Raw genomic sequence first — 15896 nt, 5'->3', positions numbered from 1 at the left:
AATTAAAATCCTTGGCTACAATGAATATTAAAATAACATCATTATCGAAATAATCTATTTAAATAGCTTTGAAAATTCTGGGGCGCTACAGTTGTATCTGCCAGCTAGAAGATTTACCAGTAGCTCATGTTGACAAGAAAACACGTTGATTGTTTCTCACAGCTTGCACTTTCCTTATGTACATATGCTACATTACATACTGGGTTGTAATTAATTAATAGGATGATTTCCTTTCCTTGCAAAGTGTATTCTTTCACTTTGTATTTACTACATGAAAACAATATAAATTGAAAGCTACGCCCAACAGATTCATTGGGCTGTTTTATCACAACATATATCTTGTCATTTTAAACCCCACTATGCCCACTCCTAATGAAGGAGATGTAGGATGCTTAGACCTAAGTTATCATGGGGGTATAACTCAAGATTAGGCTGAAACATGACATGAAGGCAGTTATTGTTGAAGAATGACACTGTCAATCAATCTATAAAATATAGATTGACAGTGACTATAAGACAAGGTGAATCTCACCATGCATGTGTAGTAAGACAAAACGGATATATGTGCTACGCATTCTCTTTCTAAGTTACCCATATGGCCAAAAGGGATATCTGCTTTATGATCTTGATCGTCACAAAACATTTATTTCACGTGCCAATTTTTTTTTTTTTTTTTAGTAGGACCAATTTTCCTTCACTCATTCCCCACCCGAGGCACCTCACCTAACTTACCCTATCCATTTTACTTCCATGAACAATCAGCCAATGCACCTCTACTCTCTTGTGAACCCTTACCGGTTGTGCCTCCTCCCTCCACTCTCTTGTGAACCCTTACATGTTGTGCTTCAGCCCTCCACCTCCCAACTTTCCATTCGCGACACTTGCCATTTGTCGACTTACATGATTTTCATGTTGGTCATGCATTGCCTTCTCCATCTAAATTAGTGATTGTGTGCTCCTCTTGTACACCTTATTTTCTATTTAATTTTCAAGCCTATAGGAATTAAATTTTGAGCCCAAAGCTCTATTTAATTTTCAAGCCCAATTCTCTCCAATTAGACACTTATATTGTAAATCTCTTGGCCTATGTTTTGTCAAAATAAAACGACCAAAATAAATAAATATATAACTGAGGCCTAATATAAATATTAGTGAGTTTTCATCAGCTCAAAAAGGGACTTAAAGAAAAAAAAAAATACTATTAGCTCCAATAAGCTTGTGACCATGTTTTCCTTGACCATGTCACACGACATTATTTAATCACAATTAATTCTACTAAATAATTGTGGCTGCACTCTAATAAGTAGTCGAACCAAAGTCCATGTACTGCTACTTTGTTTACTACCTCTTTCCTTGAATAACTAGTTTAAATTCATGATTATCTTTATGCACCTTGTGAGAATTCATCTCACCTTATACATACATAAGTTTCAGTATACTCACCAAAATACTTAGACTCGAGCTTTATGATAATTTTTCTCAGTAAATCTAAACCAAGGGGAATATTTCATATCTCTTTGTTTCGCAACAAATGATTTAGATTCATTATTGAATCGAGTATTCCCAAAATGCTACATGTGATTACACAACGTATCGAGATTTTTGACTGATAAAAGATCTCACTCCTTAATACATCAAAGTAACCTACGGTCCTACATGTTATATTTGAGTTCACAAACTTCTCAGAATTTAGAGTAAATGTTATAAGTCGTCGTGCACGTAGAGAGTGTTTATAAATGAATAATGACTCATGTGGTTTGTTTGACTCCTATACCAACAAATGAACCTGAAGTCCATCTGCTTCTCTTAACCAAGATAGGTCGTTGATATTGACATGTTATAGTTTAGATGTAGTTTCCATTTCTATTTACGACTACAAACAACAATTTTATAAGTTGCAAGAACCTTTGACTATGATATTCTGTGTGATAATTCTCTTACTCACACCATAACTCAAATACAATGCATTTTAAGAATATTACATGTATATAATCAGACAATACACAATTACATATATATACCATGTAAGAATATAATTGTATATGTCAATTGTTTAATAATAATAATCAGAGAATAAACATGTATTCTAATATAATCAAAACATCATCTAATCAATTAGAGTTTTGGACACTAGTTCCAAAAGTTGTTACCAAACTTAAGAATATGAATAACTATTCTATTATACATTTTTTTTATTCGCAATAATAATTGTTCATTTCCTAATGAAATAGTCATTCTACATACTAAATATGCTCTTAGTTGAACTCATCTAGTTATCATATCAGTTTTATGAGCTCATACGGTCATTATCAAGACCCTCTCTCTCTCTCTCTCTCTATATATATATATATATATATGTTAATTCTGAACCTCTAGTAATTCGTAGTAGATGCACTGTGGAACCAAATCTTCAGTTAGGTCTTTCCAAAGCTATGAATAAATACATCATCAGATGCATGATCTAAGATTGACAACTCGTGTTTAGGTGTCAGGTTCAGGTCGTTATGAACTATGCGTATAAGATTGTATAAGTCAACCATAACTCATCTCATTTAATTAAATGGGTCAAATACATCAATCATAACCCTCTAATTTTGTATTGATTGCGTGTCGGGTTCGCAGGTCATATCAATCATTGCCTGCCATTATGTCTCGTGTCAAGTTTATGTTATATCAAAGTATAGGTATAAGACATTATAGGTTAACCATAACCTAATCTTATTTAATTAAACGAATCAGGCTCCTCAATCCAAAACTCTGAATTTCGTGTTGAGTTCGCGTGTCGTATCAAAAATTGTCAATCGTAAATGCATCACAACAAAGGCCACTAGTTATAGGATAGCAATTCTATACTTATCTTTTCTTGATTTTAAAGTCTAGTTATTATTCTGGCACCAAGGTGGGTCAATAATCAATAAATCTACCACTTGTCACTATTAGAAGATAGTAGTATTTTATACTTACCCCTTTAGTACGTACTCTTTAGTCAAATATTGTAATTAAAAATTGTGTCATACTCATCCCATGGGACATATCTTTATTCAAAAAGGCTAGAAGAGAGCTAAGTAAAAAGTTAAAGGTTGTAGAGTAAAAGTCTTTGTAATTTAAGAACTTATGTAATTTTTATTTTTCTTTAATGTCTAGGCACTCTTTGATCTACTTCTAATTCTACGCAAATATTATTTATTTATTTTTTTTTAAAAAAATTACACTTATTTCTCTTGCTTAGTTTTTAAAAAATAATACACCTAAAAAAAATAATATTCACCTAGAATTAAAAGAACAAAAAAATACCTAACATTTTCTTTTATAAAAGATTGCTGGTAGGTCATTGCGAAGCAAGTTTGGTAAGAACCTTGTACATTCTTGCAATAATATCTCATCTTTCTTACCATTCCATCTTCTTCTCCTCACCCCTCGTATTTTGTAAATGTTCAAAAACATAGAAACTGTTCAGTTTACTTTCAGTGGCTTAAAATAAACAAAGGGATAGGAAATACCATTATTTTTCATTGTTTGATCAAGTAGAGAAGATTAAAAAGAAAAAAAGAACAGAAATCGTTTACAATTTACCACCAACTTTTTCTCCAAATCACACTCATTCGAAAAGAAAACTCTAGTGAGTTGCCATTACCAATAAGTTCTAATTCAAACGGCTTTTTCTCTCTCACACAAAATCAATGAGGTGGTGCATCTGTAATTACCAATGAAAATATATATATATTTGGTGGGCTTTGAGAGGAAATTTTGAACTATTTTCTTCCATTTTTCATTTCGTTTCCCTTCCTGTTTACTAACCAAGCAATGAAAAAGAAAATAGTAAATCCTTTACTTTAATCACAATATATAAATTTATTTTATATTACTCGTACTGCTGAAACACTAAACTTGGGAGTTAATCTAAACGACTCAATATCACCTGTTAAAAGTTGGTTGGTTTGTAAAATTACTATGAAATCAACAATTATAAATACTACAAGAGGGTAAAGAACATTTTCTAAACAACTGGTTGACCAACTCCAAATGCTAGATCGGATTCTATAACCCAACTCTCATACCACTTTGGGCAAAATCAAAGTCGATCATAGTTATCATATTATCAAGTTCAATATCCCTTTTCTTTTCCTGAATTTGTTAAGCCAACATTTACTAAATCAAACAAAAATCACCGCTAATAAACGATCCAACGTCCCAAATCAAAAGTACACGCAAACAACATTGTCTTTGTACCTCATCTCCAAACACACACATCAATGTTCCAACAAAAAAAAAAAAAAAAATCTCATACTTATCATTTCGACGAATTGCAAGCCAGGGAACCAAGGATCTTGACCCAAACCGTAGGAGGGAGACTTACAGGACCTACTTCTCCGACCACTCCGAAATATCGGAGGCGAGCCGAGACGCGATGGACGAGTGGTACATTATATCGTGAAACGCAGAGTTCTCCACCATCTTCCTCCGGAGCTGCTTCGCCTTCTCTTCGGTGAAGCACCCGAGCGTGAATCTGGACCTGGGACGTCCCGATTCGGGCTCCGGATCTGAGCCGCGTGGCTCGGTTCCAGATGGGTCAATGTAGTCCGGATCCGTGGACCAGCCGAAGAGCGGTGCCCACCAGTTGGCCGAGACGGGTTTCCGGCGATTTGGGTCGGGTTTGGTAGAGGAGGAAGCGGAGGCCCGGACCATTCCTGGTCGGAAAGAAGAGAGAGCGGAAGCCATTGGGGAGACCGAAATGCAGAACCGATAAATGGAAAGACTTGAAATAGCAGGTGGTGGTGGTTGAGGGATTTTATCCAGTGCAGTTAAGATCACTGAGCGTCCATTCAGGTCTTTGATTTTCAAGCGTTGTATGTAGATTGCTGGGACCTAAAAGGATTTAATTTGAAGCCAAAGGGTAGTTTTGGGTACTAGGTACAATTATAGAACGCACATCAGAATGAGTTTACATGGAAAGCAGCGTAGGCGATCTGAGAGGCGGAGAAGTGGATAAGGGAGCACACGTGGAGGGTTTGGAATTGCGTGTTGGCTGTTGAGGGGTCTATTTCGTGGGCTTTTCTTTTAGGTACCTACGCTTTTTCGATGCTTTTTTCATGAATTGGGCCCACTTTTATGATCTTTTCGTGCACTTTTTAATGGTGTTCATTTGACGATATAATTTTTTGTTTGACTATTTTTAAAAAAGCCACCTCATAAATTAAATGGGCTAAAGTGTCTTTTTAAGTACGATTAGGGTTAGAGCATATTTAGGATTGTATTGGAGAAATAAAATTTTTAAGTCAAAAAAATAATTTTTAGCCGAACTTTTATTTTTAAACTTTGACAAAAATACATTTTGACCATTTGTAGAGTAAAAAAGTTAAAGAAGTATTTTGAGAATTTCTTACCAAATATGTTAACTTTTATTTGGTACAATTTTTTAAATATTAAAAATATTTTTTAAGCTTTATAATGCAATCGTGAGCAAGCCCTTAGTTTAATCTTGAGTGACAAGTCACGGTTCGATAGGTCAAAGGAAAAGCATGATGCAATATTCATTCTCAAGGCCATGCCCATTGGGGCCGGGCTCCAGATCAATGTAGAAGAAGAGGCCAATGTACTAAATATTTTGTGCACCCAAATAATTATTAAGAAAAATTAGAAAATAGGCAAAAAAAACCTCGAGTGATTGGCTTCCCTATATATGAGAGCTTGAATGGAGGACTTTTAGAGTGTCATTAGACAGAAGGTTGTCACTTTGTTTATAACATTTCATATTTTACATAGGTTCATGCATCGTATAAGATTTTGATTATACTAGTACTCTGAAGAAATTTAGTTGCTGTCTTCAAGGAATGTCTTTAAGGGATAACTTAATCAGTTGGAAACTATACCTCATGAAATGGAAGTTACTAGTTCGAATTTTCCCTCTCCTACTACAAAAATTTTCACAATTAATGACTCATTAATAATGACATTTTTTGCCCAAAAAAAACGTCATTATTAAGCTAGTGATGTTCAAATAGTGACTTTTTCAAAATGACAAAAAGTGCATAGACTGAAATTTGAAGTAGAGAATAACTTCTACAGAATCTTGACACAAACCAAGGCCTTTGTGCCCTCCAATAAGAAGGCGACACATCAGCCTAGAACACTATAACAAAAATATGGTGTTCCACTTAATCTTTTTTCTAGAATACTTAAAACAAATCACTTTCTAGAATAACCTTTTTATATTTTTCTCCAAAACTACCACAGCCACCAACCTACCGCCGGAGACGCCGTAGAAGACAACGCCGGCGACGATAGAGAAAATCGGAGATTGAAGTTATGATTAATTTTTCCGATCAGTAGGAGGATTTTTATGCGCAAAGCTGTGTTATTTGCCGAAGATATTCCTATAACCAAAATAAGAAGAAGAAAGAACTATATTAATATATTCATTTCTCTAGTAGTTTTGGGCAAGAAAAAGAGAAGATAGGAAAGGAGGGCGAGAGAAACGTGTGCCGGAGAGACTTGTGAATATGCATATGATCAGCTCATGTTTCTAAATTTTTTTTTTCTTTTTTTTTTTTTGTTTCCTTCTCCCTTTCCTTCCCTTTCCTTTTTGCCAATACAATGTGAATAAATAATGGAAAAATAAATAAATAAATAAATTTGGGTGTGAGATCATTCTTAGTGATAATCAACCTTTAATATTCCTTTTCAGGAAGAATGAGAGCAAAATTAGCATACCCGACGTTGTCTCCGGTGGCAGGTTGGTGGCTGGGGTGATTTTAGAGAAAAATATGAAAATGTTATTCTAGAAGGTGTTTTGTTTTAGATATTCTAAAAAAAAGATTAGGTGGAACACCATATTTTTGTTATAGTGTTTTACACTGATGTGTCGAATTCTTATTAGAGGGCATAAAGACCTTGGTTTGTGCCAAGACCCTATAGAAGTTATTCTCTTTGAAGTAATGTCGTTTGAACAGTAAAAATGGCATTAAATGACTACATTTTGTGCAAGACGGCACCTTTTAGAAGGTGACGTGTGAACAATGCACGTCACCTTCTAAAACAAAAAAAAACACACACCACCCCAGGGACTTCTGGGGTGGCCCTCGGGCGACCCCTTCACTAGGTGTGGGTGCGGGTTTTGCAGTGTTTTTTTATTTTATTTTATGTTTTTTAAAAAAGTTTTATGTGTGAAGGTGAAAGTGAATTTTTTTTGAAGTTTTTGAGCATAGGTGATTGTTTTAAAAGCAAACCTTGGGCATGAATATTTTTAAATTTTGAGACGTTTTACTATTTACACGTCATTATTCACATGCCAATAATGATATGTGAATAGTAAGATACTATTCATGCTCGGATAGTGATGTATAAATAGTAACTTACTATTCACATCTCACTATCCATGTGCGAATAGTGATGTATGAATAGTAACTACAAATTTTCAATCTACATCTATATCGAAAATTCAAGTAGTGTAATATGCTTTCAGATTGGCTCAAACTTGATTTAAAGCCATAGAGAATTATTTTTAGAAAATATGGACTGCATTTTTTAATTTCAAAGATTCTGCACTACTTATGCATTGGGCAACATCCATAGAGACGCTATGGAAAGGAAGCCTATGAGCCCAATAGTGATAATCCAAGCCCATGACGGTTGAGACAGTTCTCATTAAAAGCCAAATTACTCGAATACCCACACCTGTGTTTTTTATTTATTTATTATTTTATTTTATTTTTTATTTATTTTATTTTTTAAGGCAACTACTCTTTTAGGATAATGAGAAAAAAAAATTCTTTGTAGACAACTAATCACAGATTATATTGAATTCCAAACTATCATAGTTAGATTTTGTTCACGTATTTAATAATTAGGGGTGAACATGAGGTTGCGGTTAGCGATTAGTGGCTAAAACCGCTAATCCCAACCGCTTAAGCATTACATTTTACTAACCGCTAGGCGGTTAGCGGTTAACTGCATCCGGCTAATCACTTTTTTTACTAACCGCTTTTTTGGGCTTTTCTTAGGCTTTTTTTTTTTTGTCGAATTTGAGAATTAAGCTTTTTTTGGTTCACTTTAAATTTTTTGCCTTTCGATCCAATTTTTAGTTTTGGGCTTATTTTGCTCTTTTTGGCCTTTTATGTGCTTTTTTGGCATCAAAATATGTACTATTTAACAAACATATAGGTTGCGATAGATCACAAAATGAGCCCATATAAAAAAAATGTAAAGGGTACCTAAAAAAACCCAAATGCTATCAGCATAAAATAATAATAATAATAATAATAAAACAAAATAAAATAAAATATAAAAAAATAGTTAGGATGGTCAAATTTTTAACCCAAAGTAATACAAATATGAAAATCAAGGAAAACCCAGTTGTTAAAAAGCCTTAGAGTAGATATCCGAAATAAGGAATACAAACATAAACATATTCAATTCTACTTCCATCACATTTGGTCTTCTACATATATATTAAAAAAGCGGTTAACGTTTAGCGGTTAATAAAAATCACATGAACACCCCTAACAATAATCTTATATTGTGATTGCAAAAAAAATGTAAGGTCTAATTGAAAGGGATGAGATTAGAATGAGATAAATCAAGTTGACTTATTAGGATTAGATTCCTTAAAATTTGAATTAGAGTTTATTTGAAATCTTATCATTATATAGCAAATTGTGGAATATTCTCCCGCCCTGAATGGCCAGAAAGAAGCTTTTGTGATATTCTCGTATTCGAAGTGGAGAATTATTTCACCCAAACAATCACCGTAACCGTGTGGTTTTCCGTCAATAATCCATACAACAACAGGGATTCAAGAAAGAGAAAGGTACTTTCGGTTTGTGTGGCCTTCTATTATCGTTATATATATATATATATGTATGTTGATTTCCCAGGTCTACGTCTCTCCTTTTATTTCCTTGTGTGTGTGTGTGTGTGCAAGTAGTTCATAAATTTGTGTGGTTGAAAAATTAATGAACGAAGAGAGATATGGAGCGGAGAACGATTTGTGGACTACTTGCACACACACACACACACAAAAGGAAAAAACAAGGAGAGACGTTGACATGGGAAATCAACATATATATATATATTCTTGACTGCTACATTAATTATCATCAGATACCCTGATAAACAAACAAGTCAGTGGTTATCAAAATGAGGGGACCATAGCTTCCTTTTGGATGCACTCTTCGAAAACAAACATGCCCATTAATATTTTGATATTCCACAATCAAGAAAAGGAAATGAAAAAAAAAAAAAAAAAAAAGGGTTAATAACTTTTTTGGTACTTGGGTTTTGACGTTTTAAATTTTTTTTCCAAAGTTTTAAAATATGACAAAACTAATACCTTAGATTTTGGAAAAGACCAAATCACACCTCTAGTTTGAAAAATTCTATAGGGGTGGCTTAACCATCACCCACCCCCAATTTGACCTTAGGGATGGCCGGCTACCCCCAGTTTGACCTTAGGCCCAAGGCCGGTCTAGGGGTGGCTCGGGCCATTAGGGTGGTTTCGGCCACCCCCTTTTTGGCCATTAGGGGTGGCTGAACCACCCCCCTCAAGACCAGCCTTGGGGGTGGCTCAATCACCCCTAAGGTCAAACTGGTGGTGGCCAGGGAGCCGGCCACCCCCATAGAATTTTTTAAATTAGAGGTGGTAATTCGGTCTTTTCCAAAATTTGAGGTACTAGATTTGTCCTTTTAAAACCTAAAAGGAAAAAATAAAAAACATTAAAACCAAGGTACCAAAAAATTTCTTAACCCAAAAAAAAAAAAAAAAAAGACATTGGAGAATCAACCATGCAAATTCCCCTAGGCGTTGTCCTGGTTAAAATTTATCAAAGATAATCGTCGTTTTGTGTGTGTGCGCTTTTTTTTTTTTTTTTTTTTCCTTTGTTTATTTGCAATGTTCTAATTGTAGTTCACTGAGCGATGTCCTTAGCCTACCTGTGAGCACACAATCCGGCACAACACCCTGATAACGGTTGCAGCTTAACAGCATGCAAGTAATTCAGCACCACAATCTACCATGACGATACAACATTAGTAGACGACACTTGGCCAAAGGCATACCTCGCTAGGACACATAAATTTGATACCACGCCTTGTCAAGGTTGTACCCTATCAATAGAGAACACCCGACCGTTTGCAGGCAATTTCACAGAAAATGGGACATGCAACCTATTCAAGTACATACACATTACCATTCGTATTACACTCTCTTCTAGCTCTCGTTTTCAAAAAAGAAACCCGTCTGTCATCCTTGTTAAGCATTAGAAATATTTCCCGCCGAGATCCCCTGTCAAGTTTCCTACTTTTCTCGCTCTCTCTTGCAGACGTCTGTCGTTCAAGGTTGACCGTACGATCAATTGCATCATCACCATCAATGCTAACAATACTAGCTGCAGAAAATGATTTGAATTCTCTAATGAAAGTGGGGATAACCAAATAACACACTATGAATGCTGATTATTTGCCTATAGGACGCTTCGTCCTTAACATACTAGTTTTTCAATGTACAGATGGACGGGCTGCAGCTCATTGAACCCCCAAGAATTTTCAATTTTCGACATAATTTCTCACTTAGCAGCCTCTCTCTCTCTCTATGAAATTAATAATGATTTTCTTCAAATCCGAAAACTAAGGATTGAAGTAGTTTGTAGTTTCACTATCGTCATCATCAACTTTTTCCCATTTTCATGGCAATCGAAAGCATCTCACTCTGATTGGACATCCTCCGGATAAACCTGAAAGAACACAATATATATCAGTGATTTTTGCAGTCAAATATGTACAATATTCAAATCCCATGTGAGAATGCATTCATGTGCATCATGAAATAATTTCATGGTAATGCCAAAAGAGAGATATAAAAGCAATAAATAGCTTTACCTGGCCGCATTTCTCTTCACTAAAGCTTACATTTCTAACTTTCAACTCCCCTCTGCTTGTTGTCAGCTCATCTAATATCTCAGCATCACACATTTCCACTCCACCTTCACCATTTCCAAGATGTGGGGCTTCCCTTTCCTGAAATAGTATATTAAGAAGAGCTTTTCAGGTTAATGAAACAGAACATCGTCAACAATGAGCAACGGGTGAAACATACGTTGAAAGATACGCTCATGGAAGCTCTTGGGGCACCAGTGACTTCCTCATATTCAGCAGCATCCAGTTCCTGCAAATGACGTGATGCAAACAGCTTGGGAAGAATATGCTGTCTTATGCTTATGAGAATGAAGAACGGCAGCGGGAACAAGATTCCGGCGATAGGAATCCAAGTAATGCCAAAACAGGCCAGCAAATATACAAATTGGAAGATTGTAAATGTGGCTATGTATTTAAAGGGTACTAAATCCACAAAGGAAGCATGAACCCTTTCCAAGACCCTGCCATAAGACATCCATCACAGCATAACAGTGTATTAGTAAAATAGTTGGCAACCAATATTTATACAATTTTGTCATGAAGATAAAGGGTAATCTCCAGCAGGGGAATATTAGGAATTCAATATACCACACAGCCACAGGAGGACTTGATAGAATAATTGGCAGCTAAATGATGGAAGTACTATTTTCTTTGGAGCCTTTTAGAACACCCTTGAATACCAGAATGTTAATTTTGTTCAATTAGGACGACAAATCATCAGAATTTGAGTCTGTTCCCTTTTTAAGTTCCTTCATGTTATTGAACAACTCCATATCCTTCTAGAGAAATAAATCCTTTCTGTGTGTATTCAAATACTGAAAACAATAGCTACATTGTTCCGAATTTCACACAGTTACGGCCTACGGGATGCATCTAAAGCAAAATTGACTAAACTGTGTTTTACAATCGTGCTACTTGAAAAGAAGTATTGACTTACTTGTAACGCCGGCCAGGTGTTATGAAGAGAAGTAGCATCCTTTCCCAGAACTGGTTCCCAGGAAGACTGTCAATAGCCATGTAAGCAAAGTATCCCCATAGAACTGAAGTAGGTATCTTCTTTATTGCAGGCACAGCATAAACTGATATTGCCACAAGGAGTGACTGTAAGAGATTGCTCACTCTTTGCTCGTTAACTCGAGCAGGCAGGTAAGCATCAATGTGCTTCTCGGGTTCGAATGTTTCCTTTGCATTTTCGTCTTTATTTTCACCTTTCATTACTGCTTCCTTCAAGTCTTCCAGCTCTTTAACAACTGAAGTAGTCTGCAACACAAGCGATTCAGAATTCAGGAAGTTAAAAAGATATAGAGAAATGCATAAATGGGTGAAACAACACTGTTAAAGGAGGGATTCCATGAAAACATATTTTTTATTTTATTGGTAAAACAGAGGACATACGACTGGACTGCCATCCATTTCTATGAACACAGCTTGCATCTTTCCATAGATTTCAGAGTTGCTAGCCTTCTGCTTTATACTTTCCTTGGCACTCTCCACCATCTTCCTTCGCATCAACTGCAACCCATGGATCCAGTGAATTAATTGTCTATATATACCAGCTCAATTACCATCTACATCATGAAAAAGTCCTATGATTGTCTATAAACCCACCTGCCTCTTGAGAACGGCAAGGCTCTTAGTGTGCATTGGGGACTGTGGCAGGACACCATTTGAAGGAGGTAGCCCAATCAATCCGCAAAGCAGTGTCTGGGACCATATATTTCAAATATAGAGCTAAAGTCTTAATAAAATGTGAAAAGAAAATGACCAGCAACACAAATTGGTAGTGATACATCACACATACCATAAATCCCAGCAACATGATATCATAATGATAAGCAGAAGGCTTCTTAAGATTGAACTCCTTTTGCTGTGCCAGCTGCGAAGCAACACTGTGGTCAAAGAAGTAAAGCCCCGCAATCATCACAGCAGGAATAAAGGCTCCGAAGATGTATGCCGGAGAAACCTTTCCCATGTCCTATAGCAGATATGCATCAGTATATTTTGAACACACATATACAGAGAGAAACACACACCTATCTTGCAACTCGTTGGAGGGTATGCCAAATTTGTTAGAACTATTGACAGGAAATAGTTTACCTTTACAACAGACCAATGATGTACAGAGGTAGATTCCCAAGCGAGAGGGCTATAGAGCCTTCTGGGAACACCAGATGGAACTTTGCTTGGGACACTGAATGACAGTGCTGTCCACACTAAAACCATTAAAGGAACTCCATAGTCTGCAACAAAACTTCTAAACCATCCTGTGGAAGCAAGGAACAAGTTTCAGAATCAACACGCAACCTATTCTAGTAACTGCGAAGAGCTCGAATTTCACTTGACAAACCTGTGCCATACCACCAAGACCTTGCCTTTCTGCTCTTCAAAGCAGTGAAGAGAAGGCCAAAACTGAATATGATCCCAAGTAATCCATTTGTATAAAGCCACTGAAATTGATACTTCTCTAACTTCAGGTCCTCAGCTTTGGGAATTTCAAACTCACTGACTATTCCCTGTCACCATTTACATTTCTCAAAATGCTGTGTTACAACTTACAATCCTCAAATTCATTGATTTTCTTGACTGAAGTTACCTTGATGGCCTCTTGAATAAAGAGAACCGCAATCAACATGCCAAAAAGTTCACCTGCAATCCTCGTAAATTTATTGATAACAGTGCAAGCATTGAATATTGCAAGAAGAAACAGCAAGAGAGCTGTCCAAACGCAAACCCTGCAGAAGTTATATCACAAATATCAAAATCAAATAGCACAATTTAGAAACAGCAGAAAGGTCAATTCCTCTTACCATCCAGCCCAAGCCAAGAAGAGTTCACGTCCCAAATCCGGCCTTCCTTTAGCAAAGTTGTACAAATAGGTGTACATAATAACAGTTGGTTCTGCAACTCCCAATATCAGAAGTGGTTGTCCGCCGAAAATTGCGTGTATGATACCGCAAATAGCAGTAGAGGCTAAAGTTTCCACGGCGCTCAAACTTCCATCTAAATAAAAGGAATATTTACATTACTTTCAAATTCATAAAGAAACTGAGGATAGCTCCAAATTTTTCATTGAAGCTTCATTTTGGTCGCCAAGAAACTAATGGATAAGAAAGTAAAATGAAAATAATAAAAAAGCTTAATATGTCAGTTAATCTTTTCCTTTATACTATGAATAGAGCACTAAAGAACAGATGACTAACCTGTATCTCTGCTTAGTTGCTCGCCGAAGGCAATGACAGGAAGAGCAGAAGCAAAGAAGATATAGGTGGTTGGAGCTAATATCCTATTACAAATGAAAAGAACATTGAATTTTAAAAAAAAAAAAAAAAAAAAGAAAAAAAAAGCAAAGCTTTGTGACAATATAATGCATTCCCAACTGTATATGTATAATGGGCATAAGAGTTTTTACCCGATTCCTGAAAGATGCCCTCCAATCCAATCTTGCTTGTAACACTGAGCTCTTCCTCTGAAATCATTTGCAATTCCCTTGAAAGGAGCTTTGAAGTTCTCCATTTTCTGAAAAATTCCCACAATTAAACATTGAAGACAAAAAAAATGTTGATAGAGCTTTTGAAATTTGAATACGCATCAAACAAATGAGGAAATGTTAAATGTAAGAAAATTAGAAAACTTGAGAAATAATTGACCAAGAAAAGAAAGAAAATAGCAGAGGTTGTGAAGAAACAGAGGAAATGACTGCAAAACATATGGTCCCTCAAAAAAATAGATTAAAAACAGAAACCGAAGAGACAACAACTCAAAAGTTCTAAAAGATTATGACTGTAAGTATCTAGAATTGAGAAAATTTCTGGTTTTGAATTGACAATAAATAGAAATATAAACATCAGAAACTTTGCAGCAAAGTTGAAAATACAAGCAAAATATATAAAAATAAATAAAAAATCAAGCTAATCAAATCGAGAACAACACGAAACAGCTTTACAAATTAAAATTACATGTACAATTTGATAACAAAAAAAAAAAAAAGGAACAATGGCATTCAAAAGCTATATCAAGCAAAGATTTTTTTTCCTGGTGCATTAAAAATTTAAAAACAAATCACTCTTTCACTCCTCCAAGTAATTTGACAGGAATTTTTTATTTTCTTATAATGCGTACAAGATCCATAATGGTCCGTTTGGTAGAAGAGAGGAAAGGAGAAGACAAAAACAAGAGTTTTTTTTTTTTTTTCCCTTTCTTTTTCATCTTCTGTAACTCTGCTTTCCAAAACATAAAAAACTCAACAAAATACCAAGAGAGAGAGCTAGTTCTATTACGCTCAGTAGAGTTCTCTTGCCAGTTGCCACGCTTCTCGCAACAACAACAAAAAGAAGCAAAAAAACGTTTCATTTCTTCTCAAACATTTTCCTGACAACCAAACACGTCAATCTTTTTCCTACTAATTTTCACGTTCTCGGATTAAAGAACAGAATCCCACAAACCCGGAACTCAACAACAGAATATACCATGTGACACCGCCATGCACACAAAGAGCTTGCTCGCACACAAAAGGAAAATGATTTGAGAAACAAAAAAAGTAAATGGGGCAAGCAGATTTGATGAAACAGAGAAGAGAGGTTTACATTGCCGGCGGGATGGCCGGAAAAGCAACGGGAAACTGAAGAGCCGTGCGTCCTTGAGTCTTCAGTGCCCGGCTTTGTTGTTGGAGGTGAAGAAGACGCAGAGCCCAATGGGTTTTTAAAAGACCCGCGAGGGTCCACAGTCCATGGCTGCAACCTGTGCTCGTGTTCTTTTCCTCGTCAATTTTCTTTGTTCAGTTCGTCTAAAGGTCTGACCGCCGTCTACAAACAATATCATTGGAGCGCTTACTGGAATATTATTTTCGATTCTTTTTTTTTTTTTTCTTTGGATTTTCTTGTAAATTGGATTTTTGAGTCTTATTCGAAAATTTTCAGACTAATATCTCCTCTCCTCCCATGTATAACAATTAGAATTAGAATAATGCTATGCATATACAATTCCTTTTT

The 15896-nt window shown here is 35.7% G+C and overlaps 2 protein-coding genes across 2 annotated transcripts; both read right to left on the bottom strand.

Annotated features, from left to right (window-relative positions):
- Positions 1-4203: 4203 nt before the first annotated feature.
- Positions 4204-4746, bottom strand: LOC132188445 (uncharacterized). Its single transcript, XM_059602892.1, has one exon. The coding sequence runs from the start codon at positions 4717-4719 to the stop codon at positions 4363-4365; it is 357 nt and encodes a 118-aa protein (XP_059458875.1). The 5' UTR covers positions 4720-4746; the 3' UTR covers positions 4204-4362.
- A 5419-nt stretch (positions 4747-10165) lies between these two features.
- Positions 10166-15558, bottom strand: LOC132187448 (boron transporter 4-like). The gene is made up of 14 exons (XM_059601762.1): positions 15492-15558; positions 14318-14424; positions 14109-14191; positions 13716-13908; positions 13502-13640; positions 13256-13421; positions 13006-13172; positions 12710-12883; positions 12517-12612; positions 12304-12420; positions 11846-12168; positions 11090-11369; positions 10873-11010; positions 10166-10727 (listed from the first exon to the last, which is right to left on the bottom strand). Exons 2-14 carry the CDS (start codon positions 14419-14421, stop codon positions 10698-10700), a joined length of 2010 nt encoding a protein of 669 aa, XP_059457745.1. The 5' UTR covers positions 14422-14424; positions 15492-15558; the 3' UTR covers positions 10166-10697.
- Positions 15559-15896: the final 338 nt, after the last annotated feature.

This window comes from Corylus avellana, chromosome ca7 (assembly GCF_901000735.1).
Source record: "Corylus avellana chromosome ca7, CavTom2PMs-1.0".
NCBI lineage: Eukaryota > Viridiplantae > Streptophyta > Magnoliopsida > Fagales > Betulaceae > Corylus > Corylus avellana.
Note: the sequence above shows the minus strand (reverse complement) of the source record. Positions and strands in the feature narration are given on the sequence as shown.

What these genes read in the sequence shown, in the direction of transcription:
- LOC132188445 (XM_059602892.1), bottom strand. Translation starts at nt 4,719, where the DNA reads ATGGCTTCCGCTCTCTCTTCTTTCCGACCAGGAATGGTCCGGGCCTCC.
- LOC132187448 (XM_059601762.1), bottom strand. Translation starts at nt 14,421, where the DNA reads ATGGAGAACTTCAAAGCTCCTTTCAAGGGAATTGCAAATGATTTCAGA. An exon ending in TTCTTGGCTTGGGCTGGATG is followed by an intron (nt 13,641 to 13,715) that starts GTAAGAGGAATT and finishes TAACTTCTGCAG; the next exon opens with GGTTTGCGTTTGGACAGCTC. An exon ending in TTGCCGTTCTCAAGAGGCAG is followed by an intron (nt 12,421 to 12,516) that starts GTGGGTTTATAG and finishes CATGGGTTGCAG; the next exon opens with TTGATGCGAAGGAAGATGGT.